This window comes from Argiope bruennichi, chromosome 6, assembly GCF_947563725.1.
Source record: "Argiope bruennichi chromosome 6, qqArgBrue1.1, whole genome shotgun sequence".
NCBI lineage: Eukaryota > Metazoa > Arthropoda > Arachnida > Araneae > Araneidae > Argiope > Argiope bruennichi.
The window spans coordinates 132083018-132109825 of record NC_079156.1 but is presented as its reverse complement, the minus strand read 5'-3'; the positions used below and the strand labels follow the sequence as shown (position 1 = coordinate 132109825).

The window sequence follows — 26808 nt, the reverse complement described above, 5'->3', positions numbered from 1 at the left end:
TCTTTGATAAAAACAAAGTTCCCTCAGGATTAGAATATGGATAAGGCTTTGAAAAGGTATCCAAAGAATGTATGCAAAATGATCAATCATATATCAAGCAAGAATCAAAGAGTGAGAAAAAGGCTTGTAACTTTTTCAAATTACGTATATGCTATATTGTGTGACCGGGTACGAAAATCACATTTTTCTATTGTATACTGGTATGAGAGTTTCAATGTGAACACTTCTTTAAATCCTCTCCTAAATCCTTTTATACACATAAAACGCTTTGCAATTACTGAGACGTAATGGAATATCGGTTTTCCCAAGCAAAATGAATAAGAAAACAAACTTCGGAAGATGTGGTAACACGTGAATAACCTGAAATAACTCACCTTGAAATGCCAGGGATGCAAATTGAATTCAAAGTCGTTGGACTTCTTTAAGCTATTTAACAGACTCACTTCACGAAATTGATTTTTTAATCATTAGATTGATGTTAATCTTGATGAGTTTCTGGTAAACAATTTCTGTCAGCTTTTAACAACAATACATTCACGTAACAGAGGCTTGGTGGGTTAAATGGAATGGAATAATGCGATTAAAAAATTAATTGAAATAAGAAGCGTTTGGTTATCTTCTGATTCCGTTCTTAACTATCGTTATTCAAAAACTAGTCGGCCGATGAATGCATTAACAATAAATTATTGATTCTTAGTCACTAACGGCAGTTTTGGTTATTGCTATAATTTTTTTTGGTTTGTTGACAAATTGAACAAAAATCTTAGCCAGTTTGCATTGAAAGTCTTCCATAAAGACCACGAAAATGCCATAATTGTTTTAGAGGGTAAATTTTGTTAGCTATGAAAAACTTAAAAGAGTAAACTATTACAAAACGTAGAATTCATAAGCTTAGGTAGGAATAAAATTTTTGACAAAAAAAAAAAAAAAAAAAATTGAAAACAAGTTTATTTTAGAAAAATTTACTCTTCGTTAAAATGGCAATATTTTTTTTTTTCAAATATTCAATTTGTAGATATTGGTCTGTATTGTTGCCGTTAATATGAAATATTGACAGCATTATGACGTTCAAGATATGGTATGGACGCTGAATTTAAAAAAAGGTATAAAACATGAGACTTTCGCCTTTGAAACCTTATCACCACGCCATAGAGGTTCTCCATAAATGCTTAAGTATAAACTAATATGATAATCCCGTTCTGTATAGATGTGCAGTTAACGATAAATGACCAAGCCACTAGAAATTTGCATAGAAACTCAGGACTGTTACTTAATGGCTATCAAAGGTCCTGGCACAGACCCCTCTATAAGAGACAGATAGTGTCAACATAAATGAGTGCTAACACAATCCCATCATCATTTCTATGGATTCAGGAGATGCAAGAAATATAAGAATGATTTTAATGAAGCCAGATTTGATTTCTTTAACAAGTATTTTTGAGTCGTCGAGCTCACACAGAGATAGATTTTAGTTCATGAAAGATATTATTGGCCTTAGTAAAACTTGAAATATGGAAATTAATTAGAATCTCATGGTCTAAAGAATTGAGGATTGCAGTACTTTATTTTTCCCTGAAAATTTAAATTAAAAAAAAAAAACATGATGGAAAGGATTTTTGGTCTTTTGACCCCAGTCTGAAGATTGTTTAAACTTTTGTTGGCCCTTGTCATCTTAGCAAAAGCTGGATAGTAAATCGCATAACAGCCGGTCACAAGAATCCCTGTTTATAGGCTTAGTTCAGTAGTAACGAGGTGACTGGCTGTAATAATAATAATAATAAAAAAACACTTTATTCCTATATATTTACAAGTAAAAATTCTATGGCTAAAGGTTAAAAAAAATTAGCTTTCATGCTGTAAATAGTTTGTTATACAGGAAAAACCCTACCCGCAAAAAACACCTACCAAATTAAGAGCAATATTTTACTATAATTAGGCTTTAACATTGATTTGGAAATCCACAACATAATAGTCAGATCCCATTCCATAATTGAGTGAAAAGTCATCTGTGCCGTGAAAAGTCGTTCATGTAACTAAGTTCATATCTTTTGTTGAAAAAAAAAATGCAGCATATAAATTCGAAGATTTATATGAAAATTGTATTCGACAAGAATACACCCAGTTCAGTAAATTCGAAAACACATTTTCAAATATCTGTTTTGAAAACTAGCGAACGCACTCTTTAATTGAATTTTCGGAATGGTAACGAATTCTTGGTGGACCTGGAATTTGAACCAGTGTTCCGCCACACAGCGGAGCGATTCTTCCAAAATATTTGTGAAAGTTCCGCCGGCAGGTGAAGCGGAGAGGCAGGGGAAAGAGGGAGGGTGTGCGCCAAACGAGATTCTTGAAAAGGCCGTCCCACAGGAGACGTCTCCTCAGAACAATCTTTCACTGGGAATCATGGAGTCCACCCTAAAGATCGTCTGCATCATCTCCGCGCTCTGCATCTCAGGTAAGTCGGTGACTTTCTCGTCCTTCGAAGAGTTGGCTTCTTAGGATCTATCTCTAAAAAGATACCAAACGATTTTATATTATCTTAGAAAGGAAATATTTCGTGTTTTTATTTTATCGTGTGCGTAATGGAATTTTTATTTAGAATAATGTTTAATTGTTATTTTTAATAGCTCAACATTTCTTTTTTTATATAAATAGAAGAAATACATAATTTTAAATCATTAACCATTTAATCTATAATGGAACTTTGCGGATTCGAAGTTGAAACAAATACAATACAAAATCGATTTATTCGCATTGAGGAATGATGGGTTTAAAAATAAGCTTATTAAGCTAAAATTATAAGTTTTAAATAAAAAAAATTACACCAAAGCTTTTTTAAAAATATTTATAAGTAAACAAATAAAACAAAATTAATAAATGAGTAAAAAATAAATAATTATAATTAAAAGTTTTAATAACATTAATGAAAAAGTAAGTAATTTTAATGAAGAAAGAAAGACTATACGGAGCATAAATAACATCTAAAGATTCAAAAAATTTTAAAATTAGTGAAATTTTTTATTGCTTTTCTTCACTGAATGCATTTTATAACAATAATGCTCTGAGTAAATGAAAGACCATATAAAATTGTTTTCTGACCATCACTTAGGATTAAGATACAGAAGTATTAAGGTTGAATCTGAATTTATTAGTTTTGATATTATTTAGTTTTGAATCTGAATTTATCAAAATAATTTAAACATCATTCTTATGGCAGACTCAATAGTAAAAGCCAAATTACAAAATTGATTGATTCTATTTTTATTCAGTGATACTGTTTTTATCATGTTTGAAACGCATTTTGTATTTTTACATTAAATTTATGCAATATTTAATATAATTTTTTATTTTATCCTAGAAATATTTTCCGATCATGTTTCTTTGTACTTTTATTTACAAATGTATAAATTTTCATTAAAATGTCATTTCTAATAATTCTTCACTGTATATGTTATAAGTTAGTCAATGTTAAATTTAATTCACTAAGCTAACTGAGCTAAAAGTAATCAAGCCGAATACCATGTTATTCTAAATTCTTCTTTAAGAAGAAGCAATATTTAAGAAGCAAGTAATTTATTTTATTTACTTCCATAGTTATATTTCAATATTTTATACATCAAATGTGTTATACAACTCATTTATTTTAAGACTGAAACATTTAACTTTTCCCACAAATGACTTTTTTAACATAATATTTTCCCATTATTTTCGCACTAAGTTGTTTCGTTAGAAAAAATGAAAAAAGTTACGTTTCTTTGAAATGGAAGACGATTGCATCACTTTTTACTTTTACTTTTTACCATTTTTTAGAAATAAAACGCATAGATGTTTAAAAACATAAAATGTGTTTTTATATGGCGATTAGCACTGATCAAATCAACAATACTTCTCAGAAAACATCCCTGTTCAGAAATTTTTTCTATTGAAAGTATCTGTCTCTGATTGTTATTTTTGTCGTCAAAAATATTGTTTTCCTGGCTTTTACAATAATAATATGAAAGGAGTAGATATTTAAAATTTTAACATTGGTGCTTTTTAAGATTAAAAAAATAAGTATTATTAAAAAAATTAATGAAAATTAAAATTTATGGGAAAATGAATTTTCCATATCTATACACACTTTTAAAGTAATTCATAATAATATCAAGCGTCTTGAGTCAAATGTTTATGCTTGGCCAAATTCAACAGCAAAAAACTAGAGTGAGAAAATTTGCAAATTATCCACAGCGTTATACATAATAGATGAAAGAATAATAAAGGGTTTTTATTAAAAAAAAAGATTTAAAGGAACTAAATGCGATGAAGAAAGCATAATTAAAATTTTTCTTTAGAAAACGTTTAACGATTAAATTTACCAAATATAAAATTTTGAGAAGTGTAGAAGTTTCTTTTTCATGAATTCTTACTCAAAATATCTTAAACGAAAAAAAAAAAAAAAAAGGAATAAAAAAAAGTTGTAATAATACCGAAATTTTATTGATGAATTAGGAAAATGTGATTAAAATTCTTAACTAAAAATAAATATCGTTTGCTTGTTATTAAAATAAAATTATTTTTATAAAAATTATTAATTTTAAGCTGATGCAAAGCGATAACATTATATAAAATTTATGAAATGAAATAAAAATAACTTCAATCAATGTTCTGGCATTGGAAAACTATTTAAGAAAGTATATATATTTCCATCTACAGTATTCTTAAAATGTTCTTTGAAGTTATCAAAGAAGATAAAATTGGTTTACCATGGTTTTATAAAGGAAAAAAAAAGTGAATAAACGATTTGACGGAACAATGAAATTTGTTTCAATTTAATTACAACAATGAAAAGTATTATTGCAAACCATGAAAGAAACTGTGTGACATTTAAATTGGTATTATCAAAAGTGTAGTTTTCGAATTTTCACGCAATGCAAAATTCCTTTTAGTACAACAGTATTTTCATAAGTTATTTTGAAAAACTACAACACCTCGAATTTTTAATAAATTGAAATATTAAAAAAAAATTGTTTCAAAGTATTCATTACCCTTTTCAGAATTATTTTTTCGCCAAATCATTTCAACAGTCTGTAAAGCGCCAACAGAGAGGTACACACGCGCATACTTTTATTTTTATTATTAGTAAAAATTATACAACAGCACCTTTGAAAAGTGTGACTCTAACTTCTCGAATCCATTCACCTGTACAATCTGGCGAGTTCACCTAGTGACAAACAAGGTTAAACCGATTGTTGTTCAGCATACTTCTTTTTTTATCTTCATTTCGGAGAAATGACTTTGTTGTGGGACACGGAATCATCTTTCATTTGGCAATATAGGCTATGAGAACGATCATTTATTTGCGGTTTGAAAGTTTTGGCATAAAAAAGAGTTGCAATATGTTTTATAAGAGGATTACTACACGGAAAAAAAATATTTAGTTTAGTGACCTTTCTCACTGTCGAAAAACTGTTTACATCTTTCACCCATTGACCTTTTCCTCATAAGATGTATATGAACACGTGTGAACATAATAATTAGAAATTATTTTTATCGAGGAAGGGAGCAACTTGATATCTTAGGGTCACAATTATAAAAAATAACTTCAAATTATTTTTCAGAGTTATTGTGGCAACAGTTGGAATATTATGCGACATTTAAGGAACACTCTGACGTTGATTTATGTATATCCTGCGGCTATTATATTTAAAACTTTCGGAGTTCCCAGCGTTACTCAATCTTTATTATCAAAATAATGAAAATAAATGGTATATTGTTTTATAAATAGCATAGCATTTATTAATATTAATTTATTGATGAGATATTCCTCAAATTTTGATTAAATAGTTTACAAATAATAATAATTAATTTTTTAAAAAGTTGTAAAGGATATATAATCTAATCATTGCCCAACAGTCAGTTTCACACTCATTAGAGATTGGTATATATTTCGAAATGGGAAAAAAAAATTAAATGACGTAAACAATTATAACTTTAGGTATTCTAGTCGATAAATATACTGATGAAATTAAGTCTCCTGAAACAATCATATTTAACGAAATATCCTTGGCAAACCGATATTTTAAACAAAAAAAAAAAAAAAAAAATCCACTGTTTTAAAACAGAAGTAAACAGAGTTTTGAAAACATAAATATTCTTATTTTAGATAATTTTAGACTATAACAATAGTCATTTCGAGGGCGATCTTCCAATTAACGCTCGGCGGTTGCTCGCATAGTAGTTGACTGACTTAAAGTAATGAAACTCAAGGCCACATAAATCAATGAATTTTGGTCACAGAAGTATGGAATATTTGTGCTTAAAATGCTTGTGTGTCAAAAATTACCTACTGAATATGATTAATAAGACAAAGGGACTACATAAAGCTTCATAATTTCTTTTATTTATTCATTCAAATAATACAAAATATAATCTTTTAGTCATTTAATGCTCTTTTAATGACTGGAACTATTTGCTTATCTCTAACAGTTGATTTACGATTTCAAATATTTTAACCAAATGTTTGGCGCAATTTAGTCATAAAATGCCTTTTGTGCCACTAAACTTCAACAACATAACCATCTAACGGCATTGGAATTAGCTATTTTGTCACGATTAAAAAAGACATCCTGTATAGCAACTTTTCAATTATCCGTTTTACATTCTTAGGCCCATTTTGGAGGAATCTTTATGTTTTGGAGCCATGGAATAAGAATTTCGTTTTAATTGTTCCATTCGTTAAAAGTCTTTCAATGATTCCGCATCATCCAAAATAGAGATGTATGAGCTATAACTCGTTTACCATAATTATTTTTGTTCAATAGTCAGACTCATGCTTGATAAGTTTTCACCAAAATTGCCCCAACCACTCTGAACATGTTACCCTACACATTTCAGGTATCATTCTACCATAGATATCCATCCCTATCCTCAGAGATTCATCTGAGAAGACTTATCCCCGCTATATTTTTAGCTTAAATTCTTTGAAATATAGGAACAAATATTCCCGAAAATTGGATCATTTTGAATATGCATTTAAAAAATATCACTTCTAGGTAGAGATTTAATGTTGATTTATTCATAGAACAGTTTTATTCACCAATGAGGAACATTTCTACCATTCTTCCAAACAACTTACATATATTATACATAGATTTCATGTTTCTATGTCAATGATATTTTTCTGAAAATATCAACTGTTAGCTACATCAGTTAATAATTTAATTAATCCAACTCGCACTATGACAACGTTTTGTTGAATGAAATTTCATTATACTTCGTAATAAAGCAAACTATTTGTGAAAATGTGGATTTTTCATTCTTCGTTTAGAACCAATCACTATCTCTTCCAATCACATGACAGATAATTTTATTTTTATATTCTACTCTGAAAACACATCTGTAGCTTGTAAATTGAATGCTAATGCAGGTAGGATAAAAATAGTAGCTTTATTGGCGATCGAAAAAGACCAGTGATATTATGTTAAAATGAATTGAAACGAGTGGTAAGCATTTTTTACCATTCTTTTGTCCAAATTTCCGTTATAAGAGGAGGTTTGAGATTTCTTCCATCTTGTTATAAAGAAGATTACAAAATTGCTTAAACAATAAAAACTTTTACGAGAAAACTTTTCAAGAAATGTTATTTGTGTTTCTCAACATAAAGCGCCGCTTAAAAAAGATGAGAATAGAATTTAACTAACTCCAGGACTATGAAATAAAAATTTCACTTCCAACTAATTGAAAACACAAGCTTTCTCGTCATTAAGTCGTTTATAGATTGTGTCGAAGGTGGAGAAAGGTGAGAACCCGTTTCCGATGTGGGACAATAAAGTGGTGAAGTCAACCCCTGCTTGTGTGCACACGTGGATGTTCCCATAACTAGGTAAGCAAACCCGAATGTCAAAGGCGGTGACCTGTGCTCAATGCATTTCCTAACATAGTTAACATACCAGCACGTGGAAGATCCTTAATTTTTTTTACTGTAAAGTTGATCACAATTGTTGCTGTCATATTGGATTAGAAAGTTGTTGGATGAGAGTAATTTGTCGGCGATGGGTGAAATGTTTTCTTTTCCTGTGATTGATGTCATACAACAATGGTGAAATTTATTCAAATGCGTAGGCAGAAAATGACAAATGAACGATTTTAAATTGAGGCTTTTGTACAGACATTTTAAATGCCAAATCCTCCTGTTGAAAATGGCTCTAGAATATAGGAATATTAATCCGAATCTCAATATTATTTTCTTTTTGTATCAATTATTTCCCGATAGCTTACTATTGGTCATAACTTTCATTAAGAACGAACATTTTCAGAAACGTGAGTATTTAATTCATATTCTGGGTGGTAATCAATCGTTTGCTGTTCTAAATATCTGTTAGCATATTATTTTTGGCGACTTTCTTGGGTCTTTTCTCTTTTTTGACCAGCTGGAAGCCGCTTTTCTATTAAAGAAATATTAAAATGGACAGAGGGACAGGAATATTATCTTACTAAGTATCTAGACTTATATAATAATTGTGACTTCAAATATTGCATCTGTTTTAGAATCCCTGCCATTGCTCCTCAGTATTAGGAAATTCTGCTTGCTAAATAAAAATCATCAGAGATCTAAAAATAATCGGAACCGTTATTTTAAGTTCAATTCTTTGTAGAGCCCTATAACTATATGAGTTCTTCTTTATTCGTTATTATAAAACAAAGTTGTTGTTCATATCAAAAAGAGAAAAAAAACGATTGCATATGAAATCATGATTTACAACGAGCGTGAATATAAATCGAAAAAATCAACAATGAAAAGTTTTGTTGTAAAATATACTTGCAATATATTTAAGAAACCCGAGAGTTAACAAAGTGCCAAACGTTGTGCTTCTAAGTTCATGAAGATTATCATGCAAAGTTATTTGAACCGTTTTTTTTCACCAATTTAAACAATTTTTTCACCGATTTAGACGATTTTTCCCACTGATTTAGACAATCTTTTGAATGATCCATGCAATATGCATAACACAATTTGCAGATTGTATGCCAACCTATATATTATCTTGTTAAAATGATGTAATATTCAGTTAAAACAGTTATTTAATGAATTTTAATAAAATATTTAGAATCAAAATTTTAATATTAACAATTTTCGCACGGATTTCCAGAGAATAAAGACCTTCCGAACGTTCTTTTTTAATAATGATTTTTATGACCCCGACATTTTTCTGTGCAACTCATTTAAGAGCTCCTACTTTAAAACAACGAGTATTGAAAATTAAGTGGACAACCAGAGTAACATTGAATTTTGATATTTCTCTGAGGTCAAACACCGGACTTCCCAGCATGCAACAAGTCAGACACATTTCTTTCGCCACATGCCGGGTTTTTAGTGCATTTCCCACTACTAAGCGTACCGAAACGGAAGTACCCATCGAAAGATGATGTTTATGACAATGACGAACGCTTTGTTTTGTTTTTCGTGACCGGGCTGTGCACACGCCTCGCATTAGAAGGGAGGCCGCCCGTGGAGAATGCGCCGGTGAAAATGGGTCAAGAGAAATATGTGGGTTTTCTTCAAGACAACGATCTCTTCTCTTGGCGACGGAAGAAGATTTTCTTCAGGTGACGCCTCAGAAGGCACTTTCACCTGTTGCTCGCCCCACTGACTCGCAGGCACCGATGCACTGGGGTGGTGGGTCTTTATTATAGGAGGAATTCATCTCAGAACAGTATTTCACTTCATCATGCTTCCCACACTTACGATTTTCACACCACACCTGTTGTTTAAAGCGGGGGTGCGCTAACTTTTTCAGCGTAGGGAATATTTCTAACTTTTTCAAGGTGTTGCGGTCACACAGTGGTGTAGCTGTGGTGAGCTAAAATAAAAAGTCTACAATATTTATTATAACTTAATAACAAATACGGAATATGTACTTACCTGCAGAATTACAAACATTGTAATGGTAGCTAAGTATAAACATAATAATTGCCACACATATAATAATATCAGTTGATGCATTTATTATAAAACAATTCGAAATACATTAAAAAATATTTTCATCTGAAGTCAGTTCTCGTAGTTATAGTTAGTAGAAGACTGAGTCTGCATACTGTCCGCCAATCTTGAATATCTCGGTGCATAATTACTAACTGCTCATCTTTCACTGGATTCTAAGTGGTCGTCTGCGAGACGGAGATGATATATTGTCTTAATTATTATATATTCATCTTTGAAAATGCAGATTCGCACATGTAGGTAGAGCCAAACAATGATGTTAAATGATATGCAACTTTTCTTTTAAATTAAGATACTTTACTTCGTCCATTATATTCAAAAATTTATTCTTAGGTTCTGAATTAAGTAATTTTAAATTTTTGTCATTTTGAAGAAGAAAAACTTTCTATAAGACATAAAGAGAATATATAATTTATATTAAATCGGTGTTCCATAAATATGCTTCTTTTAGTATGCACTTCTTTAGTTTTAGTAAAGGCATTCTTGTCTTGGTGATAAAATGATCGATCCCGGTCGACTTAATGTCCACCCCTGATTTGAAGGAATTAGAAACATTTATAATTTCAAAAAAAATATTTTTTAAATCTTAATCTAAAAACATTGCAGTGATTACAAAAATATATAATTTCGATAACTTTGAAAATTCGAAAGTTTATAAATGGTCCTTTAATATTGAATTTAACTTAAGCTCCTAGGATAAAAAGATTTTTTCATTTTTTTAGAAACATGTTTTCTTCATACTTCGGTACACATAGAACACATTCTATTCATTCCAAACATACGAAATTTTTTGCAACAACATTTACAAACATTGTGGACCTTTTAAATATATGTCTAATTTTTTCTGAGCAGTTGCATTAATTTTTATAAGTAATTTATCATATATATCATCATATCATATAATTTTTTGATTTTTAAGTAATACGACATTCACTTTCAAAATTTTTATTATTAGCATATTTAAATGAAAACAAATTCAATGTAATTATTATGAATTTGCTTTTTTTTCTCGTTTTTGAATGATTTTACCCGCAATAATTTTTTAAGCTTACTCAATTGTGGTTATGAACTTGAGAACTATCATAATACATTATATTTTTCGAATGATTTGCCATTAAATAACGAATGATTTATGAAAGAAATATTTGTCTACTGTTTTATATTTAAAAAAAATCAATCGTTCTATACGTCCTAAATTTTCTAGCAGATATTAAATTTTACTTGCGAAAAAAATCTCCTTTATTTACATCTAAAATTTCGGTAATTTTCATTAGTGATAATGTCACAGGTCCCTTAAGATGGTTAAGACAATTTTATTGAACAGAAGTTAAGTACTCTGCAATAATAAGCTGCCTAAGCGTTTTTATCATTTCTTTTTTGTTTAATATAAAATTGTGCTAAAGAAATCTGCTGCTTAAAGAAGAGATTATTATTTGTATGTATTAACTATAACTTAACTATTTCTTAACTATCTGAAACTTTATTAATGGGCATGACAACTTGCAACTTTAAATTGTCCTACATTTTAGAAATAATTAATTACTATTTTTACCGCTTTAAAAACCTACTCTTTTATAATTATCAGAAAGGATAAGGGTTGATAAAATTGTTTCTAAGTGTTCGGGTATTCTTTTTAATTCAATATACATTTTGTAAGGTCATCTGATTGAAAAATATGGGAAAGTAGGAAAGCGAACTATAAAAATAAATTTACGTGACCTCTTTCTGTGTTGCCATAATATTTTCGAAATTGTTAATAATAATAGGAAATAGTCTCTCATTTATTTTTGATATGCCAAAAATAAATGACAAATAAAGAATATGAAAATATTACAATTGCATTTTGACCTGTTTTACTGTATATGTTTAAAACGAAAGTTTTTCAGAATGTTTAAATCAGGGACTAATTTTTTAAACTTAATTTAAAGCATTCTAATGAATATTTCGATAGTTTCTGCTAGAAAAGTTTGTTATGGATAAATGAAAACATCTGAATGATTTTTTTCAAGGACACAGAATTTGCAATTCAGTTACATAGCTTACAAAAGAAGGAAATTTTCTTTATTCTTTGAATCACGTTAATTTTGATTTTATCTTAAAAATAATTATTTAAATAAAAATTTATATACTACACTTTTAAAACTGTCGAAAAAGTATAAAATAATTTTTCTTAAGCCCATGCAGATTTATAACCCCCATACAAATTTTCTGGGCAATATTGATTTATTAATTTTTTTTTATTTAAATAAATATTTTCTGATTTTTATTCTCATGTGTGTGAAATTCGCAATCGATTTTAAACTAACTTCTCGATGAATTATCAATTTGATGTGGCGCCGTTTATCGGTAAGGAAAGATCGATTACAAAATGTGTAGCAAACAGATGGAAAGAAAGTGAGTTAATTTTACATTGTCATCTGAGCCAAGTATAATGTTTTAAATATCTACTTCATCGGAAAATTAGTATAAAATCAATTTCAGAATTTAGATAGATGGAAGAAGAAAAAGTGTATTAATAAAAGCCTGTTAATAATAAAAAATGCTTTAGTGTCGTTTTTAACGTTGTCGTGTACGACGCATATAAGAAGGAAATGTCTGTCTTGATATATATATGTTAATTATATGATTCGAAAACTTAACGAACTACACAAATGTGATTGATCTCTAGCTCTATATACGTATATATATAAGATTTTCGGCAATATTTCGTAATCATATGTTTGCTGGTTTATGCACATGTTTAACATGGGAAATTAAAGATGCGGTAATGTTTGACACATGATTTTATTTCCAAAAATGTAAATCTGTATTAAATTTTAGAGCAAATCAATGGGTTAAATGTTTATAGAATCTGATAAAAGAAGCAACTTGTTAGATAAACGACATTTCGTTATGGGGTGTAGATTTGTATAGTAGTAGTATAGATTTGCAATTTAGTAATGTAGATATTAAACAAAATTCGAATGTAGGAAGGGATATTTTTCAGAAATATATATTCAGTTTATTTTCCTATAAGGCGACACTGAATACAAAACGTTCGATATTGTAGAAATATGCAAAAAGGGCGAGGAGATAATACCCTAATTTCTCTATGAAGGAAACGTGTTGAACTCTGCGGTTTACCATTGTAAAATTAATTCATTCTTATTTTTCATTATCAGAAACATAGGATGAATAATAAGAGAGAATCGTAACTCAAACAGGCGGAACTAACTGCAATAAAAAATTACGTAATAGATTTTTTTTCAGTTACCCTGTGAATTTCAGATGAGAAATTTGAATTTTTTCTTTATTATGGTAATCTAAAAATACGCATTTCACACTCAGAGTCATTTAGCATTCGTTTTGTGTAACACTAATCACTCCAACGGAATGACATTGTGAATAGCAGGGGATCTTCAAGGTCTTTCTGATACTGAATTATTCAGGTCGCAATTTTTTCCAGAAAGACTATCTTGTAATACGAGGTAATGTCTCGAAAAAAATAATTAAATACAGAGCTATAAACGGAATAAGTAAAAAATAAATAAATTGAGAAGAATAATTAGTTCTCAAGCGTTTAGCTATTTGTTGTAGTGAAAGCCAAATTATTTAAATAGAAATAAAAATGCCTGAATTCATAGTTAAAATCTGTTGATAGATGATTTGGCTTATATATAAAACTTACAATAGTTTTTATTGACTTACATATTCATTTACTCAAAATATTTTTTTGTGCATCTACAATCGAAATAAACAAATTCAAGAACAAAAGTGCAGATGATAAGCAAACGATTTTCTCCGTTTGGTAAAAGATTATTCGCAGATGACTCAGAATTGTTTCAGATTGATTTATCACAAAAGCGAGTCAAATAATGATAACTTTAAATCGTGAATTTACTTTTTCTATTCAATTTCTAATCAATTTTTTTCCATTGAGGATTTATTTAATGAGTTCTAAATGATATTATGTAAGAGTTATTTTTAAATACATGTTATGTTGATATCCTTCATTCAGTTAAAAAGTTTTGAACTAAACTTTTCCTTCATAATATACAATCCTAAACTTAAGCATGATGGAGATACAGCTTCTAAAATATTCCAAAGTACTGTTTTTAAACAGCACGACTACAAATAAAATGTTTAATATGTGTAAAATGTTAAATAAAATGTTGAAGATATTTCTCTTCTATGATAAAAATTGCTTTTCCTAGACAATTTCTTTTAATTTTATACATAAAGATTTCAACTGATATTAGAGGTTAAAACTAAATTTGCTTATGTATTATGAAGTTAAAAGCTTGTGATTGCAATCAAAAGATTGTATGAAAATAAAATTTTATATATTTTAAAAATTATATAAAATTATCTTTTTAGTCATGGCTTTTCATTGGAGGAAGGGTTTATGTAACTTTGATATCTTTAGCTGACATCTTCTAGAAGATATTAACTGGCTTGCTAGTTTTTCCACTGCTTCAATGGGTTTTTACATTTATTTTTAAAAAAAGTCAGTAGCAGTAGTCATCCTAACACTAATAAAAGCACTTGTGTTTAATTAAATTTAATACAGTTTTTTTCTGATTATTCGGGCTTTAAAGTTTTTTAAGGAAATTTAAAGGCACATAATAGTCAAAATAACTTTCTATGAGATAAACAAAGAGAACGTAGAAACTTCTAAGAATGTAGATTTGCATAAAAAAAGTTAGATTCAGAGCATCTTTTTTGTGAGTAAAAAATGCTTAGATATTCTATCCTATATCGTTACCAATCATTTTTTCAACATGCTCTATTGTGATACGATCACAGAAGAGAATTTGCAATATCTTATTGCGAATCCGGTATTTTTAGAAAACTTGGCCCCAATTGATTTTGCCCTCCATAAAAAGGAGGAGCATCCACCTTTCTTATTTATCTTTCCTTCCCCTTTACTTTAATTCCGCGAAAAGCAACTTTTCACGTACAGGAGTTTCGAAATTCCACTGCAATGATGGCTCGACCTAAATTGAGCATAATGGGTTATTAGTAGAATGAAAGCACGTGTAAACAGCCTACATGTTTGCTTTCCGGCCTTTATTCCAAGATTTTAAAAGAACAGCTTTTACAGAAATACTTTGTAAAATATATTATTCGTTTAATATAGTTAGTCGTATGATTATAAACGTATCCTCTTAACACTTAAGTGTATCAATAATTTTAAAAAGATGCCATAATTATGCCGTTAATATGTAAAAAACAAAATTATAACATCAAAAAAAAATCTTTCTTTTACAGAAATTTATTTAAAAAGATCCCATTGACGATAATCGTGAAAAAAATTTCGATAGAAATTATTAAATTAATATGTTTTCTCCATTATAAACTATAAAATCATGCCACTATTTCAATAATTTATTACATTTAAAAGTACAAAAGCAAAAATGACATCCTTTTATTTAAATATAAATAATTATATATTTTGTGGCGTTTATTTTAAAGTTGTAAGTATTCTTTTTTTTTTTTTTTTTTTTTTTTTTTTTTTTTTGGAAAAGCTTTTTTTTATCAATATTGTTTCTAAAGAATATAATTTGTCACAGAATGGCATCGTTTAACAATTCTTCCGAGTTTTGACATCGGGTTTTACTATTTTAAGGTTTACATCAGGTTTATACTATTAATAGAAATATTTTCAACAATTCATTTACATATTGATTGCCAAAGCGTTAGTGTTATACTTGAAGTCAATGACTAAGACAAAAATATTTTTTAAATCAAAGTTTTCATCAATTTATCTCATTTAGAGAGGAAAATTGAACTTCGACAATTTCAAGAAATTTTTTTAATCGCATAACCCATAAATTATTATTATTTTTTTAAATCTAATATCTGTTTGAAAGTCAAGCAAATATACAAAATCAAGCTTGAAGCTTAACCACGACTGCTGTCTTATGGTTTTATTAGAAAAATGAATGAATCTTTAGTCTCTCACTTAATTTGAAGTACTAGTCAAGCTTGATTCTGACATTCTCATGATACTTGTTATACTGGTATGACAAAAGAAAAGGAAAATCACATGATTATTTCTACATGTTGTTTCATAATAGCTTATCAATTTATAAAACATATTTTATATCTTAACTTTTAAGAGTTCATTTTATTCTTTATTTATTAGAAATGGCTGAAATATATCGAATTTTTTTTATTCGAATTTGCCGACATTCTATTCTAAAAAATTGTATTAGCACACAAATATATTGTACAATATTGTGTGATATTAAGTAATATTTGCAATATAGAATATTTGCACTGTAGAATATTAAATAATAAAATATCGCACAATATCGTAAAATATTGTGGAAATTATGTGCTACTTTGATATGATAATACTGAATAATATAATATTGCACAATATTGTCAAATATAGTGCGACATTCTGTGCTACCTATATTTGATAATGGTTTAAGGTTCATTCATCTCTCTTAGTATTATTTTATTATTTTAGTTATTGCACCGCTAACCTACACACAAAACATTTCTTAATAGCATTACAATGCGTGTATTTATAGTAACGAGCAAAACCATAAAAAATATTGTTGTAAAATATAATTAAATTGTTTTTAAACATTTATTCCAATTAGAAAATGAATGTACAGAAATAAAATTGGTATCACTGAAGAGCCAGGTTTTAAAATTTTAAAGTAATGTAAAATTTGTATTTGTATGATAATATTTTTTTGAAGGTAATCAGAAAAAAAACCGATTACATTTCGATTATTTTTAATTATATGATTAATAAAAAATTTATAAGGCCTTTTATTTAGAGAGCATATTCCAAGGAAAACGTAATTATAAGTCATACTTGGTAAGTCTAAAATTGTCTGCAGAGCGTATTTGAGTCATATGTACTATGAAACAACACGCAATTTACATATTATAGCATTTAGCTTATAAATATCAGATTAAATTGATGAAAATAAGGCCTTTTTTTACAATTATTACTAATACAGTTAAAAGCCTACAGTTAAAGTTACAGCCTACTAATACAGTTAAAAGTTAATATAAAATATTTTTTACATTTTAAAAATAAACTCATCAATCAATAATAGGGCAATTAAGGCTTGGATGATTCAATTAGACCATTTAGGGCAGTTAATAATAGGGCATGATATTTGAAAGAATTATTATATCGGAGATGGTAAGCCGTTGGAGACAATGCTTTATTAAACCATCAATTCTTGGATGACTCAAATTTTCATTTAAAGTTATGTCAGTACATGGCTAGCGGAAAGATCATTGATTTGATTGCAAAATTTAAATCCAAAATATCCGCCTTCAAAACAGACCCAGAAAGCAAAAGTAAAATCTGATTGAACGAGTCTTCTCACGGAAATGGCGACCTTGCCAACCAATCGAAGGTCAGATAACAAGAGAAAGTGTCTACCTGGAGGATAATATCTTAATAATGTCTGATTACTTTCATTTATAAATACCTGAATGTTTTTCCTTTCAGACCTTGAAATTCAATTTCGTGACATGTCTGAAGATATCATCTTTATTTAAAAAGGGACACGGAATATTTCGATTTTATTTTAGAAAAAAAAATTAAATTCTTTAAGACGATTGTATGATGTAACAGTTTAAGCATCTGCATAATAAAGCTTTATTTGTAAAGTAGATTTTCTAAACTATTGTTACAGAAACGCAAAAAAAAAAAAAAAATGTCTGCGAAATACTGATTGTCTTTCTCTTTAATGAAAACATTTCGCTTCTGCGAATTTATAGAATTAAATTTGATTTTTAAACATTTTTTTGTAAATAATACTTTCAAACCTTCGTAAAATATTTTCCATTTCATTTTATATTTTTCATTATAAATTTTTTTGAAGAAGACTCAATTCTTGCAACGCCAAAGTATTTGAAATCTATTTTCCGGCATAGCCCCCATCTCCGAGGATTGTTCGGTGGAATTCATTGCTATCGTATTAACCCAAACAAGTAAATCAATGATTATTTGAATTAACGTACATCTTACATCATTTGCAACTTCTTAGAGATAATAGCCATTTGGCGTCAGTCCGAAAACCAGATTTCTACCGCTAGAATTACTGACTGAGTAAGAAAGTGAATTGAAATGGAGTTATTTTTTCATTAGAGTGTTTATTGTTACCTAGATGACTTTCAAAGTTCTGTATTCCTTTTGAAGACTGGTTTGAAAGTAGATGGACTGGTGATTTTATGAATTACTTTAGCAGTATTCTGTCATAAGCCATTTTCTATCACAGAATAGTTACTATTATACTAAAAAGAAAAATTCAGTTCGCCAATTTGTCTGAATACTTAAATTTGTTTCATCATCAAATAGCAAAATTTATCGGAAAATACTTAATTTTAATAATAATAACAAAATTAAAAGGAATTCGAAACATCGTAGCAAGATAACATTTTATGTTTGATTCGTCTATCTTTATAATACTTATAAACAATTATTACTAGATATAATAATTATAGCACGGACACACACATACACACATACACATACACACATACACACACACACACACACGCACACACACACACACACACACACACACACACACACACACACACACACACACACACACACACACACACACACACACACACACACACAAGAAGTCTTATAGAAAAGTTTTAAGGGTTAGATAGCATGATGGAAGATTTGGTTGAATACAAAAGGAAATATATGGGAAAGATTAATTGAGGGGAACTGAATACAAGCTTAAAGCAGATATGGTCAGCAAAATTGTAAAATAAAATCACTTCCCTTTTAAATTATGATTAATAGGATTTTTTTCGTTTAATTGAATATGAGCAAAATTAGTAAAATTGAGTAGTAAAAAAGACTGTACATTGGGAATAAATGTCCTTTGATTTTCAAATAGATAAAAGCTCGTTTGAAATTTTGTATTCATGAGTTCACCATTTATATTGCACACTGTGAGGTACTACATTTTTCTACCTTCGGATTGCGCAAGTATCTCCTGGAGGCAGTTCCGTTCCCCTCAGACCCGTTCCCTGCCCCTGGAGCGTTCGGCCTTCGAATACAGTTAGCACGTGTGAGGCAGTATTGCGCAAACTCTCTCCCCTTCTCTTCAAGGACACATGGGAAAGTTAAGGAAATTAATTGACATTCAATGTTGAGGAGAGAACATATTTTTTTAATCCGTTTCTCTAATAGAAATAAGAAACAGGTGTTTCGCGATCGGCCTAAACCAGTTCTCAGCTGTGGTAATAGCACTGACTTTTTCCTGAGAAATTTCGGTAACTTATCTCTTTCATTGGCAGATGAATTAGAAATTTAAATGCAGGAGAATAGACATTTTAAATTGTAGATTTATAAGTACCATACATTTGGAAATACTTTTTCTAAATTCGCCTGCTTCTGAAATTTAATTTTTATTTAAAATTAATTTTACGTAGACGAATGTTCTTCTTCTGTTGTTAGATTGTTTTCCATGCTAAGAATTTCCAAAAAAATATTTCGTTTAATCAATTATTTAATGTTCAGTTTGTGCTTGATTCAATTTTTCTTTTTCTTACAACTCGAGTTAAAACATCATATATGTAAATAGTCAATATTCTTAGAGGTTTTAATTTTTTATTTTTTTAAAGTTAGCATTTTAACCTGTCGTGTGTAGTAGATCTGACTGCACTAAGCCCCAGGTGGCTACTGCATTTTCGAGAACTTTTTAAAATTAGAAATATTAAATAAAAATGAAACATATCGAATTAAATCTTATAATAAAAGTTTCATAATTCCTAATTTTGGGATGGTTTCAGCAGTATTCTTTATCTTGAGCTAAATGTAATATTGAAATTGGAATGTTAAATGTGGTAAGGCCTAAAAATATTGTTAATTGTAGCATACATTTGGTAACTATTTACAAAGAATTTTTCCAGAGTTACTACTAAATTTCCGAGTTTCGAATGAAAATCTAACACATTTCTTAACTTTTAGTGCTGAATATAAGAGAAATACATGTACAATTTTTTTGGTTCAGTTTATTTGCGAACTCCTACTGTGTTTTGGTTTTAACTGTCCTCAATTTGCAATCTAATAGGTGGTGTCATTAGCATATCATTAGCAATTAGTGCAAGAATATTCTAAGATATTTTATATGATTTTCTTCCATATATTGAATGTTTAGAATATCTTGAAAGTATTGTAGCAATATTGAACAGCATTTTGTACTTTTTTGAGTATTATTCACTCAAGGATCTAGCTCAACCTTTTGGGATATGCGTAAGTTAACTGTTCTGCGTGCCTGAAATAATGCATTAGCTTAACACACGTTATCTGAAAACAAATATATATGTGACAATTAATCATGCCAACTGAATAAATGTGGATAGGTCATCTTGCGTTATAGGCAAATGTTCAGTCGTTGGAAGGCAGTGGCTTGATAACTAGTGTGTGTGGAGAGGCTGTAGACGCCAAGGGCGCAGTCTTAGGGAACATCATGGAAATAGGACCATAGTGCTAAAATATGAAAATCATGAAAAGTAAAAAAATAATATCATAATTCGGACACCACTTACATTTACTGCGTCAATGAATAAACCGGAGGATGCATGGGCCACCAATTACCATTATTATTGGGGCAAGGTTTCCTTAGATTATGAGCTTTTTCCTATGTATACCAGCTGGAGTGATTTCCCCCACCCTCGCCTAAAGGTGTAATCATTTTACCTCTCCCCCCGCCACTAACAAATATGGACCATGGGTAAGGCAGAGAATGCCTTACATGGTATTGGCGTGTAATAATTGTAAAAATTTAACTTTGACGGGAATTTATCGTTTTTACTGAATCTGCCTATTATTTGGTGACGATTAATCCGTGGCATGCGGTTAATACTATGCGAAAATCGAATTTCTCCTTAAGACGCATTTTTACCAACTGATTGAAGCAAAAATTTGACACAGAACTGCACTTGTAGTCACACAATCCCATACCAAATTTGATATATTTAATTCATTGCGCTTTTGAGTTACAGCTTATATATGATTCTGGTACGATCTGAATGTTTGACTCCTTGTTGGATTTGGCTCAAAATTGATAACTTTCTACACTATAGTAGTTAAATCTATGAACTGAAGTTTTTTTCTTCTATCTCTCTTCTTTTTGTGGGTATCGTGTTAATTGTAATCGAACAGCCGAATAGCATACTTTCTCTGAACGAATTTTGCTCAAAATTTGACAGAAATCTACCGATTTGATGTAACGACCACATACCAGACTTCATCCGTTTAACTTAAAGCTTTTTTGGGTTATTTGTCACAGATGTAGACATTTACACAAACAGATGTTAGACAGACTTTTTCAAAATTATGTTTTTCGAACTAAGAGAGGTCTGAAACATGAATATTCATCAAAATCTCGAGTTCAAATTTTTTGACAATCGCAGTACTTTCTCTTTACTTCGTATGCAAGAAAGTAATAAGAGGAATAATAAACTCTCGACAGTTGAGATATGTAATAGCTGTCGACAATATGGAGACCTCTCAGACAAAATTGAGGACGGATATCACACAAAAAGTCAGCTGTATCTTTTAATTAAGATCTAATTTCCTGTCTCCATTTCTATGATAATGCCTTGTTTCAATGTTCATATAGTCCTACAGAAATATTTTGCTGTTATTTTAACTTTATACTTTCAAGCCTTTATGAAATATCAAAATTTTACTTCATACAGGTATAATAATATATTTCAAGAATAAAAATTTCTGTTGAGCATTTATTATTAAACGTTCATTATTAATATTATTTTGAATTCTAATGTGAACAATTTTTTTGCAGCGGCTTTTGCCCAGCAGGGAAAGAACAAAGACATCTGCAGGACGGAAAATGGCTTCTTCCCCCACGAGGACTACTGCGATTATTACTACGAGTGCGTTGATGGCGTGCCCTACATGCAGGAATGCCCCAATGGACTGGCTTTCTCTGGCAGTGGAAGGGGGCTCGTGGACAAATGCGACTACCCACACAAAGTGGGATGCCCCGGCCCAGAAAACAAAAGGATCATGGGGCGTAAGTGAAATTGTTAATCACAAGTGCTTTTAGAATTTTTATTTTTATTTTGTATAATACAGCCAGCCACTTTACAGATAAACTGCCGGAGTTTCTTATTATATCATATAACTTGTACAATTCTTATTCTTGTACAATTCTTGTACTATACTTGAGCAATTCCTGTACATATATAAACTTATTTATTTCGTGAATCTCGGAAACGTCTCTAAAGATTTGGATCAAATTTTACATTTAGATAAGGTTTTGCTTTTTCATTTTATCTATACAGATGTCTTTCCTGGGGGAAAAAAACGCGATTTTATACACACACACACAAAAAAAAAAAGATTTTTTTTTTATAACTAACTATTAGAACCCTTTTTCTACATACTCTCATGCTGACAGGGTCATATAGAGACACCTCGGACATAGTTTTATCATTTTTAATTTCATCAATAATTTCAAAAATATTAGTAATAGTAAATAAACTGTAAAATGTATACTTTTATATAGCAGATTGCTTCGACTAACATGTTAAACTAAGTGCATTTATGCATTCTTTATTTAAATGACCAGTTCATATGTAGGTAAGATTGAAAAGTATTCATATGTAATCAGTATGTGATTCGTATCTACGTATTTTCTCCGGAAAAACAAGATTTTTCAAACAAACAAACAAAACAAAAAAAAAAACTACCGAGTGAAGCTTGTTTTTCAGAAATTTCTAGTTATATCCAGTTACTACCAAACAGGATGAAAGGAAAATTTCCTTCCGATTTCAAAATTCTCTTTTATTCAAAAATCAGCATTTAAAAGTGAATTCAGCTGCAAGATTCTCTGAATAAATTCAAATTTTCACCTGAAAGCTTAAAAGTTTGGTTTTACGGAGAGTCATAGTATACATCCATTCCACTCTCGAAACTTCCTGCGATGCTACAATATTAGTTAGAAGAGTAAAGCTGCAGTCAGGTACGATTTGAGAGAAAATTAAAGCGGACTTAATATATATGGTTAGAATTTCCTCGAAATCTAGATAATCAATAATTATTTTTTTAAGTAATCTCTTCACTCTGTATTTTTGATAAAAATAAATTGGGCCGAAAAAGAGTATCACTTACATTTGCGGGAGAATAAAGTCTAATAATTTTAAGCTGATCAGATATTATAGTTAAAAAGAAAGTGATTTTGATCAATTTCAAAAAGAAGCATGGTTGCACCATCGGTTTTGCTATTGCATCATATTTTAAGAGATTGCTCCAATCTCGTATAAAAATATGATAAAAATCAAAGATAGTACATTTTAACTGATCACTGCTGTATACATTTATGCGGAACCAGCAGTATCAACTTGATTCATGTTAAAAGAAAGATTCGTAAAATAATAATAAGGAATCAATATTAATGTTTACCGTGACTTTGAAATATCTATTGTAAAATGAATCAAAAGATATCACCTGGCACTAAAAAAGCATTTAAATAAAAATCTTTTTTTTTTTTTTTTTTTTTTTTTTTTTTTTGCAGAACCCGCTAAAGGCAGCACACCCTGTAACTATTTGTTCGGTATTTTTCCTCATGAGAAGAGCTGCACCCGTTACTGGGTTTGCTGGAACGGCACTGGCAGTGTCCAGATGTGCCCCTTCTCCCTCCTCTACAACGAGCAAGAGCACGCTTGCGACTGGCCCGAGAAGGTGTCCGGCTGCCAACAACATCCACTCTGCAAGGACGCACCCAACGGCTTGAAGGCCATCCAGGGATCGTGCGTGCGATACTGGCAATGCGAAGGAGGCTATCCCAGGCTGCAGAGGTGCCCGGCAGGTCTGGCATTCGACCAAGAAACTGTCAGATGCGACTGGAACGGTAATGTTCCGGGATGGTGAGTATAGCGACATGCTCGTGTTTTTCATAAATTAAATCCTTTCGTGTTTTTTTTCCTTGTTTAGGGGAGAAAGTAATACATGTACAACCTAAATTTCATCCTTTCTGCAATATTTAAACTTTGCAAAAATATACTTTCAGTGTGTTTCATGTAATTTAGGCAATGCGATTCAAATCCTGGTAGCACAATATTGTACAATATTATGTGATATTATATTATATTATTCAATATTTAACAATATTATACAATATTTCAAAAATTGTTTAATATCATACTATATTGTATAATATATGTGTGCTAATAGGAAAATGAAGTGTTAAAAATTGTTTGGGTATTAGAAAGAATTAAGAAAATTCAGGAACATATAGGAATACATGACTGGAAAGGTAACCGGGTGAGTTATATCTGACAATACGATTCTTTCTTGGAAGTATTTTAGATTTGCATATTGCTAAGTCCATTTTTATGAGAATTGTTCTAATTTCTTATTATCTGAAATTAGGAACCTTTCACAGCGGCAGTACATAGTCAAACCTTTTGAAAATATCGGTATCTCACATATATTTGTCACAACGATGGAGATTCTTGCGACATTTCAGTATTTTTGTACTTTACTATATTATATGTATGCTATCAGGAAATAATGGAAGTGGAAATCAATGGAAATTCAAAAGCAGTTTCCTCTGATTTCATCAGTTTCACCTACAAACTGGAGCTACGTCAGACTTATTTGTTACTTAAAAAATATAAGGTTTCTTTTATCAACGAATGATGCCACAATTTTCCGTTGCTGCGCGTACTTGCTAGATATGCTAGATTATATATAAACAAATCTTTTTAGATGTACCCTACCTTGTATTTTCAAAGAAAAATTTGGCTAATATTATAAAAAAAGTCAGGAAAATCTTATTTAAATATTGTTTAATATTAATACGATGAAAGAAACATTCTGAAAGATTCGCAACTGGTTCAAATTGGCATATACTGATTATTCTATTATTTTAATTGTTATATCATTTTAAAATCTACAATATGACATTTAGGAATTCTAAGCAGAGTATAGGTTGGCTATAACTATGCTAGATCAAGTAGGAATAGACTTAGTAGCATGAATTAAATTTATGTTGTTTAATGATACTGTCATTAGACAAGATGTTCTAAAAACTAGAATTCAACAATTAGATCATTCTGATATACTCCTTTTAAAAGATAATTTTTTGGCTAACTATACTTTTTCTGTTTTTTAGTGAGGTAAAGCCTGAACCAGAAGAGGTAGAAGACGAAGTTCCTCCTCCAAGGCGACCTGGAGCGAACCGTCGAGTGACGGCAGAAGACGAGACTATTAATAATTAAGATGTTCTCGCCTGATCCATCTGAAAGGACATTTTCCTATACAGCCTCATTGTGTACTTACTGATGCATACAGCTTTCCGTCCGCACAAACTAATGATATGGTTAAAGATGTTTCCACAATGCATAGTCTTAAAATCCTTTCAATTCAGGGCTCCATTTCTTCTCTCTGGTGCGATTAGCACTAGCCAAAAAGATTTTTCGTTACCCCATTTCACCTCCTGAAACTCTTGTTCAGACCTTAAGTTAGAAATCGAATAAGAAAAATGGGACATTATCTAATTTAAATTAAAAAATTATTCTACTAATTTTCCACGAAATCTTCAAGTTAATTTTAATGAATAATAGTTAAGTAAAGAAGGATGCTTGAGGGATTTTTCTTGATCCTAATTGGTCTTTGTTTAAGAAGGCCTGTTTTAAAACGTATGTTTTTCCAATCTTATTCACTGAAGGTACTAGGCATAGCCAAGCTTTTGCAAATTTCATAATTTTTATATGGTGTTGGTGACAGCATCCTCAAATTAAAATAATCGCGGAAAGCCTCTGAGTTAATTTCCATTTATATAATTTACCTTAAATATGATTAATACGGTAATTATGTATAATTACTGATGATTATGAATAATCACCACTAAACTTATTGGTGTTTATGAATAATCACCAGTAAGCTTATATGTGTAATGAATAATGAAGACAATTTACTTAATCACCAGTTTATTACATTTACCATAGCATATACACTTTGATTAAAATTTTGCGGAAAAGAATGCACTTCTGCATTGAATTATTAAAATTAATTTAGCAAATTTTAAGAATAAAAAAAGTGTGACACAAGAAATCTTAGGAACAAAAGGTTTTTCGAATACCACTTGGTGTTTAAAAAAATCTTTACTTAATCTTAATCTTTTTTTTTAAAAAAAATCCTCTGTATTTAGCTAAGTTGCATTCCGCGTATTACACGGGTTACAGATGAGACGAGCCAAAGTGCAAAGTGCTTGAACGAAAATGCAAGTTAATAAATTAAAATGTATAAATTGAAATTGAACTAAACTGTCGGACAAATGACTTGACTATGTTAATAAACAACATTTCTATCTTTGTATAGTTTTGTATTTATCATTTACCTCATAAATAAAAGTTTGCATTTTTGTAACTGGTTTGTTCTTTTAATTAATCTATGAATAACACTATATCAAACAAATACATATTTAGAACGAGGATTTAAAGATACAGAAAAGCACCTTTAATACACATTTCTCATTTATACAGCATTTCATCACAGTCTCCATCATTCATTCGTATCCATTGTAATGATAAAGCATTTTGTTTATATGATGTATTCTGATGATGATTAGATGTGTGACAAAAGTAGCATTATAACGGTGAAGAGCTCATAATTAAAACATTTTTTTTAAAAAAATTAGAATTTAAATAACTGTTAGTGAGCTATCTATTCAAAAAATTTCATACGTATATGTATTTGGTGCAAAGGACGGTAAAGAAAAAATAAATAAATAAAAAGAAGAAAATAAAAGGACAAGCATAAAAGGAAGCCTGAAGGACACAAGCAGTAGTGCCTATAAAATATTACAGGGTAA

At 29.8% G+C, this 26808-nt stretch overlaps 1 protein-coding gene across 1 annotated transcript; it reads left to right on the top strand.

The window, feature by feature from the left end:
• The first annotated feature begins 2274 nt into the window (after positions 1-2274).
• On the top strand, positions 2275-26363 carry LOC129972683 (protein obstructor-E-like). Its single transcript, XM_056086905.1, has 4 exons — positions 2275-2455; positions 21772-22002; positions 23506-23857; positions 25108-26363. The coding sequence occupies exons 1-4, from the start codon at positions 2404-2406 to the stop codon at positions 25211-25213; spliced, it is 741 nt and encodes a 246-aa protein (XP_055942880.1). The 5' UTR covers positions 2275-2403; the 3' UTR covers positions 25214-26363.
• The last annotated feature ends 445 nt before the right edge of the window (positions 26364-26808 follow it).